This window comes from Tachypleus tridentatus, chromosome 9 (assembly GCF_004210375.1).
Source record: "Tachypleus tridentatus isolate NWPU-2018 chromosome 9, ASM421037v1, whole genome shotgun sequence".
In the NCBI taxonomy this organism is placed as follows: domain Eukaryota; kingdom Metazoa; phylum Arthropoda; class Merostomata; order Xiphosura; family Limulidae; genus Tachypleus; species Tachypleus tridentatus.
Window position 1 is genome coordinate 70,166,244 of NC_134833.1, and position 9,187 is coordinate 70,175,430.

The 9,187-nt window shown below is 32.9% G+C and overlaps 1 protein-coding gene across 3 annotated transcripts in view; it reads left to right on the forward strand.

The window, feature by feature from the left end:
- The window catches only part of LOC143225449 (irregular chiasm C-roughest protein-like), a 29,492-nt gene extending 20,305 nt beyond the window's left edge, over positions 1-9,187 (forward strand). Inside the window, exons 10-15 of one of the 3 annotated variants that reach the window (XM_076454891.1) lie at positions 330-451; positions 4,475-4,649; positions 4,938-4,988; positions 6,737-6,847; positions 7,705-7,925; positions 8,026-9,187. In XM_076454891.1, the coding sequence (XP_076311006.1) occupies positions 330-451; positions 4,475-4,649; positions 4,938-4,988; positions 6,737-6,847; positions 7,705-7,925; positions 8,026-8,241 (896 nt within the window). In that variant the 3' untranslated portion in view covers positions 8,242-9,187. The remainder of the gene's footprint in view (positions 1-329; positions 452-4,474; positions 4,650-4,937; positions 4,989-6,736; positions 6,848-7,704; positions 7,926-8,025) is intronic. The other 2 variants (XM_076454892.1, XM_076454893.1) reach the window with 2 other exon arrangements.

Here is a 9,187-nt window from a genome sequence, read left to right on the forward strand (position 1 = left end):
GTCGCATGACATGCTGTTACACACTTTAATTCTTGGCGCTGTGTACCCAAGTTCAAAAGTAAACTTTTGGTTCTGTTATTAGGACTGTCTTCGATGTCTTGTGTAATTCTTATTTTTTATTATTGCACTAACAGAAAAGAAAAATGTCATGAGACAACGGGTGACACCGAAACGTTCTCTTATTAAACAAACAAACAGAAATAAGCAAGTAATCGGAGCAATTAATTAAAAAAACGAACAGATAATATTATCTCTGACAGCTGTAACTTGGTCAGTATAATATAACACTTCAGTATTTATTTACCTTTTTTTTTAATTACTTTCAAAAGGTCCTCCAAAAATACATGGGCCCTCCATCCAATATGGCATTAAGGGGAAAGAAGTAAAACTCCACTGTGTGATAATGTCATTCCCTGAGGCAACAGGAATGAACTGGGAAAAAGATTCTACGGTAAGAATTAACTTGATCTAGGGTATTTATTAAGATGCTACTGATCTACAACATGATATAGATGTGACAGATAAACATTCTTATATACGAGGTGAAACATTTACAGGTTTATAAACAACGAGAAACACTTTTCCAATAGTTTTCTTGTATGTTCATCATTGCTAATGACTTAACTTGATAAACTCTGCAATAAGGAGACTGGTATTGTGGCTCAAACTCTAATACATATACAAATGAGTGCTTAATCAAAGATCTGTATTAATTCCAGAGATGTAAATTATTTTTAGTGCAAAATGTCTCTCTCAACATACAATTTTATTTTATATATTTTCAAGAATATTATGGTGTTAAATAATAATTGAGTCTGTTGGCTTTTACATATGTACACTGCATATTTAATTGTCTCCCTGCGGGACAGCAGTAAATCTTCGGACTTACAACGCTAAAATCAGATGTTCGATTGCCCTCAGAAGATTCAGCAGTTAACTGAAAGTGGCTTTCTTATAAGAAAACAGAAAGCAACTTGATTTGTCCCCCAGTAGCACAACGTTGTGGGCAGAGCACAGACAGTCCATTTTATAGTCATGTGTTTTAATCAAATATATTTTATTGAACAAAATAATTAAATATTTTAATTTAAAAGAGAAATATAGATCCTCATAAAAGAACAGAAAGAAGTTGAAAATATTATATTTTTAAGCCTACAACTAGTGACTGTATGAAAAGTAAACAAATCAAGCTTGAAATAAAATCTCAACATATCCCTGTTTTGACTTCATGTCTACAGTACTTATCAGTTCTAGTGGAGTCAAAATAGGGGCTTATAGCTTAAGAATGTAATGTAGACACTATAAATGGATTACGATACTTAAGATGAACAACGTTGTTTATTTATAACAGGAGGATACACAGATAAACTTTCTACACACTCCAAAACAAAATAAAAAGATATTATTTAAAAAGAGTTATTTCTATATAAGTAACTAAAATACAATAATGATACATATTAAATATGTGCAATCTAAAAGAAAAATGTATCTTATGTAGAAGGTGAAATTCTATCATTCATTCTGGTAAAAAAAATGTTTGTTTAAAATTCATATATCTGTGCTCTGCCTACCACAGGTATTGAAATCTGGTTGTTAGAAGTGTCAGTCCAATGATATTCCGCTGTGCAACTAGGGAGCGTAAAGCTTACACACACACCATAATATAATACGACTTACAAATCACCTATAATATATAATAATTATCATAATATACCCAAAAATATTACCAAATCACTACAGTTCCAGAAAACTGATTTCTAAGATTACCCCTCAGACTGCCAGAATATACCCTGATCAATTACATACAGACAGCTAACAACATTCCTGTAGTCAATGAATATTATCAGTCAACAATAAAACTCTTTAAATATCAAGCTGAACGCCATGAGTAGCACCCCTCATCAAACAATATCCCCGTATAACATTTGCTTTGCTTTCAAAACACCCTAGACATATAAAATAACTACTGATAAAAGTATTAAATTCACTTTACAAAAGTAACCATTTCTTGTTTTTTTTTCTAATTTGGTGCCTTTCTTGTGAAAATGTGATTTATCGGAGTATTCCCGTTTCGTCCCACAACAAATCGAAGGGCACTTGGAGTTAAAGACCCAAGATGTGGTGTTAGATTTACAGATTCCAGCCATCCTGTTGCCCTTATTATAAGAAGTTCTTTATTAAGTGCTTTGTCGAATGTTTGTCTACTCAATGACATCATCACCTTTGGTTTTCTCTCTGCCCTGAAACCTTCTGGATAAGCCTCTCTCATCTCTCCATTCTTCAACCTCAAGACTTGATGTTCGCTCAAAGACGACGTGCGACCAACCTCTCTAGCTAAAGTTAAATAATCGTGAGAGGGACTTACTATTTTTTTTCTTAACACCCTCACTTTGCAGAGAATATTAAATAAGTTAAGTCCGTGTTCCCTTTCTTCATGATGTCGGGGTATAAAGGGAGTACAGGACCTACTCAACTATTTTTTTTTTTTCATGGGAAATTCTCATATATTCATTGGCTCTAGCTCTTAGATGGCACTTGGTTTTACCAGTAAAAAAGGAGGCACAGTTTGTTTGCATTTAAAGAGTTTCTACTTTTAGCTTCAAAATAAAGCTTTGCATTTTGAGTCAGCTTGTTTCTTTAGGTTTTTGATGATCTCTGTTTCCGCCTTGAAATAAACACTTTTTCAAAGTTATTTTATTTTTAATTTATTTTTATGCCCATTTATCTAACGAATTTTTCTATAGGCTTTTGAAACAAAAATGTAAGTAACAATAATAAAATAACACAAAAAAGCACTTACAATTTTAGCGAAGTACGAAAATTACTAAAATAAATTACCACTCAAAAGAGTAGAGAAATCTATTATAGTAATCGTATATTGAAATAATCGCAGAAAACTACATAGAGACAAAATACAACAGTGAACTCGGGAAATTGTGAATCCTCAACGTGTTAGTTTTCAGTTAATGCACATCAGTAAAACGCCGGATTTTTTCGATGGCGGAAAGTGAAGGACTTCAATACATTCTTCAGGGAGAAAAAATTGTTATTTTTTTTAATTTCGCACAAAGCTACTCGAGGGCTAGCTGTGCTAGCCGTCCCTAATTTAGCAGTGTAAGACTAGAGGGAAGACAGCTAGTCATCACCACCCACCGCCAACTCTTGGACTACTCTTTTACCAACGAATAGTGGGATTGACCGTCACATTATAACGCCACCAGGGCTGAAAGGGCGAGCATGTTTGGCGCGATGGGGATGCGAACCCGCGACCCCCAGATTACTAGTCGTACGCCTTAACACGCTTGGCCATGCCGGGCCTAGGGGAGAAAAAACTAAGGCACTTGAACTAATTTTAAAACTACCTGTAATATACTCAATACTGTGTTTATTATTGTTTTCCAGGTTTCAGTAAAATATTCGTAGCTATTTCCTTTCTGTAGCGGCTAGTAAAACTATAATCAATTATAATAACATAGAAGACTGTTATAAGTATATACGCTGTTTACTCTAATAAAACGAAGTGTTTTAGAATGTTATAAAACTGAGCTTTTCCAACTAGATAACGGCGCTTATATGGCTTCTACATTTCTTCGATACTTTAATGACTTCAAAGAACTTATTTTGATAGCGAGGAAGACGTTAAAACTCGTAGAGGGTGGGAATCTTTACTTTCAAAAATCAAATTTAAAATATTCCTACAACATTTGCAAGAGTTTGTTTGGTAGCTGTGCATAGATTTTGCTGCAGTATAACTAGCCGTTCTTGCTGTAGGCTTCGGTACATTAATGGCTTTTAAGAAAAACTTGGCTGTTAGTGATGAAAAACTGATAAACTTATCTTCTTCTCTTTGAATAATAAACATAAAAACAGTCCTATGATCTGTGAAAGGGTTTCCCAGTGGGCTTACTTAGGTTTGAAAAATATATTCATAGCAGTTTTGTATGTATGTTTGTGAAATAATAATATTATGAAGAACAAATGCTTGGATTTTGCTGTTATTAATATTGTAGCAGCCTTAACCACCGAGATAAAAGATTTTGAATGTTTCAAGAAAAAGTCTGCTTTTTAAGATAGTTTTCGCCCATATATTCTATTATAATTTTTGTAAAATTTCTAGGCGATCCCTATTATGAAACATGATAGTAGTTCATGATAAAAAGAATGTTCTAGTCGATTTTACTAAAGTTATTTCACTATGTCACATTAATTAAAAGATAAAAGCTTTATAGTTTTTATAACATTTGTACAAATTAAACGAGTTAAGTGTACTGTTTATTTCATGCTTTTTAAAAATTGTACAATTTAAACTAGTTAATTGTACTTATAACAGTTGTATAAATTAAACGAGTTATTCATTAGTTATAATTATAATATGCTTCATCTACAGCTCAGTAAACAGTTATAGATATATTATCAAAAACAAACGACGTTCTGTATTATAAATAAATGGCAACAACTAACTTTTTTCTTCCAGCTATTAGATATAAACATCACCAATAAGTACAGAATAGACAGAGAAGTACTACCTACAAGTTGGAAGTATTTTCTGACTATTAAAGATGTCACAGCTCAGGATTTCGGAAGATATACATGTACGGTGCAGAATACACTTGGAAAAGATAGTTTTACAATAAGTTTGCAGATGAAAGGTGTGTCCGATATCTCCACAGAAACTTTGTTATTTCACATTATGCTTAAAGCAACTTTTTTTTATCGACTTTGTATTACTAGATATTCGATAGGTTTATGAAAGCATTTATTACTCTCTTCTTGTTATTTTCCATGTGTGATAATGGAAAGTGTAATAAACTTTTACCGACTTTGTCAGACTAGGAGCCTGACGTTTAATTATGTCAAATATATCACGTCGTTGCATGTTATGCACTTCAGTAATATGTTGCATGGCGTAATAGTATTGTCTGTTTGTTCCACTTCAGCATGTGAAGGACTAGAAGACAAGACGTCGAGTTACATTTGCAGTGTTGCAGGTAAGTGGTTTAGGAACACTGGGTTATTAACATATAGGAACAAATAGCGTTGTAGATACATTTGTAAGGACACTGGGTTATTGATATCCGGGAAAATATATCGTTGTAGACAGATTTGTAAAAATACTGGTTAGAGTTCTCGTTTGAAACAGTTTTTACAAGAACAGTACAGCTGGTGAAGTCTAGATACACACACAACATTTGACGTATATGTTGTAAAAATACTGTTAGTGGACAAAAAGCACTGTAAAAACACTTTGATAATGAAGTCTAGTTACACACAGAACTAGACATAATTGGTGTAATAATACTGTAAAAATATTTTGTATAACACATTCTAGAGATTTTTCCCGTTGTTTATGCATAAATGCATATATATACACATTATGTTTTCACTTTGTTTCTTTTGTTCAGTCACAAGTAAATAATTTGTTCAAAAAGATTTATATGTACATGAACAAGTGACCACTACCAATTCAAGAATTCAAATACATTATTAGACCGTTGGGTTAAATACTATGTTCTTCACCGTTAAAATTGCGTACTTGGGAATGATTCCACCGGTGATCGAAATGTAGTACGTGTTCCTAATTAACCTTAATAAAAGTTGTAACTTGTCATAAACTAAACGTAATCAGTGGGCAAACTAAATAATAAATTTGTTCATTCGGATAACAAAAGAAAATTATCTGATACTGTAAAAAATTCAGCTGTTTATTATTAATTTGACGATGTCGATTCTAAAACTTATTTTGAAAATTACTTGGCACCTCCAGTTTCCGTGTTATGATAGATTTATTCAACATATTCTTATATGTGCTACTTTGATAGAAAGAAGTTACGAATCAGGTCAGTTAGCTATCCTTGTGTGATAAAGTTAAGGTGCAACATGGATAGAATCACTAGATGAAGATACTTCATTGTCTTTTTCACAGGATAACTGTTCTGTTTCCCAATTCAATGAAGAATCTGGCACTGAAAAACTATCCCTACGAACTACCGGTTTTATTGCAGATACAATATCTGAATATTTAATGTATTGGGAACTGTACATGGCATTATTACTCTTCTCATTCAGTCACTGTGTTAAGACAGATGTACAAACTGTAGAACACATATATTGAGCCCAATGTTTTTGGATCACCACTTTTACAACCAAAATAATGTTGTGATTATATTGAGAACAAACAGCTTATATGAACAATATATTTGGAATTCTACACCAGTACAATATAGTCAATGTTTGAGGTTATCCAAAATGTATGTCTTTTACCCATTAAATTGTCCAAGTAAACGTAATTTCACACCATAAATCTATTGTACTGAATTGATTGCATGGTAATTCACATATTGTTGATAAAATTCTGAGATATTACAGTAACTTGAAACCTAAAGGTGATGGACCAATTTTGACTTCACTTTTGAAATTAACACAATCAGAATACTCCGAATCAGTTGACTTTTCTCTAGTAGCAAGTTTATGTTGTCCAGTATAATATACAATTCTTATTTATATAATAATATTTTATATTCAAAGCAGTAATATACATCACGCTACACAGTTCAATAGAACTTTATATATTCATATCTTTTATTGAAATTAATAGACCAAATAAGATTTGAGAATTTATTAAACTGATTTTTTGGCAAACATTATAAAACTAAAAGATATTCAGTATATGTAGTTTTTACTTTCCAGCTTCCCTCTCATGGCTGTGATATTTAAAATACTTTACTCCATATTTCAGAAAGAATTCCCATGTTGGTAACCTTAGCAGGGATTATTGGAGGCATTGTTCTAATTATTTCAATCACCTGCATTGTTGTTATATGTCTCCGACGGTCATCAGAAAATAAAAGTATGTATAGCCCTCTATTTATATGAATATTTCACGCAGTTGTAAGGTAACTGACAATTAAACTTATTTTAAAATGATTTCCACTTCATAGTGTCATTATTTTGTCCAAGTAACGTGAAAAAGCATGTCTATATGGCTCAGTCATGTCTTGTATATCTTTAAATGAAGATTTCATTGTGTTTTCAAAAGTATAGGTCCGCATCACCTAGACCTGTAGAAAACGAACTGACAAAATACTCGTACGCCTGATGCACATATATTGGATCAAATTTACCCAGCCAGATCGTTGCATTGGGTTACATCATGAAACGATTAATCATTGTATATTTTGAAAACAACTTAATAATAATAATAACTTTAGATTAGAATAAAATATGTAGAGCGGAACTGAAACTAACCGTCAGTATAACTTATTAAATACACTTAACGTACGTTTCTACTTATGTGTTTCACCAGTTGGGTAACCTCACTGTTAATATTTTCGCCATAAACCCAACAATATCTCACAGGAGTTAGCCTGTTTAGAGATTTTAAATTAGTCCTAAATATAAATTTTAAGCTAACAGTGCAAATAAGTTTCATAATAAACGTATGTTAACGGAAGACAATAAACGTAACTGCATTCAATATAGTAACTGGTACGATCAATATTACTAATGAATGTATAATAAACAAATAAGCACGCTCTACTTAGAGAACTTAGTGTTAAAACAAGTACTGTGCTTTCAGGAATGAAAGTCAATCATTTGGCAGGCCGATAAAACCACGTATACTATTGTAGTCACTTACTCTAATGGTGAAAGACAGTTAACAGTCTAAAATCGTGTAATTAATTGTGTATTTGTATTGCCATTTAGCAGAAGACCAAAACCAGCAATGCAACTGGAACAAACACCTACCACCAAATGACCACTGTTGTGATGAATCTGATTTGAAAGCTGAGGTGAAAACGGTGTCATCTATTTCAACTAGTGAACATGAAAAGAATTGGAGCTCTAAAACCCCCACCGATCAGCCTGAAAGGGTCACAGACCATTTCGTCATGGACGATAAGGAAATTTTTCATTCGTTCAAGTTGGTAAGTTTTATCACAACATTCTTCAAGTGTTTTCTAGAACATGAATCCATTAAGTCTTACCATAGTTGATATCTAATACTATTGTAATTTCAACTCGCAGTCCCCTGTTAAAGACCAGAGACGTATGGACCATAACCAGGATGGTGGTAAACCTTTACCTAATCCGAACAGACCAGAAGTGTTGATGAGTCCCATGTTTGGAACATCGTATCCAGGATATTATACAGAACTGGTTTCTTGTTCACAAAATTCGACTGGAAGGAATTATCTTCAGTCAACGTTTTTCTTAAATAAAACACTCGACACTCACGTCTGACATAAAACAAGCATTGGACAATCGCTCATGATGTGAAAAAACATCCGACGCTCACGTTTAACGTAATCAAAACACTCGACATACACTAGATTCATGTTAAAAAAAAAAAGACTCAACAACACACTTTTGCGATGTAAACACAAAACACTCAATAAACACGAAAAATTAGAATTCTAGTGATATTCTCACGTGATATAACTAAAGCATTTAACTTCAATATACAAATGCTCACCACCGTGAATGACAGGAAACATATTGTCACAATGTAAATAAAGCAATGAAGGCGAGTAACTCAAACAGGACATTTCATGTTATTCAAACAACATCTTTGAGTTATGTAAACAATGAACACGCGCTAGTGACGTAAATAAAACCTTGTACACTAGTGAGTAACATATATCAAACACAAGACATTCTTTCTTTTATAACGCAGTCGAAGTTTTACGGCAACACGCTACGAATCATGAATTTTGGTTCGATGGTCCAGGTATGATAACTATTAGATTACATCCAAAACACTGGTGGTTCCGTAAGTGAAACGCCGAGCACGTGATAGGATGCCAACAAAGTGGTGAAGAGCCACGAATGTGCGATGTCAGAGTTAATCAGTCATGATATCCATGGTTATGACATCATCTAGTCTTCCTGTCGTTTGCATTTTTGTAAATAACTCGTGTAGATAAGCCAATTTGAGAAGTTGTGGAAAAAGCTGGCAAGATGCCCTTATCTTCGGGTTGGTTTCAAAGTTCCTTATACATTGTAAGGATACTTTGCTCATGCGTGGTACAGACTACAAACTAAAACTGTCCAAAGATTTTTTTTTCATTGTTGGAAATATATTCTGATGAAATGCAGTTAAAAAAAAACCAATTTATTTTGTGTGATATAATTAATATTACTGTTGTTGGAAAACTTGATCCTGAATAAACTACTTTAAAACATCAAA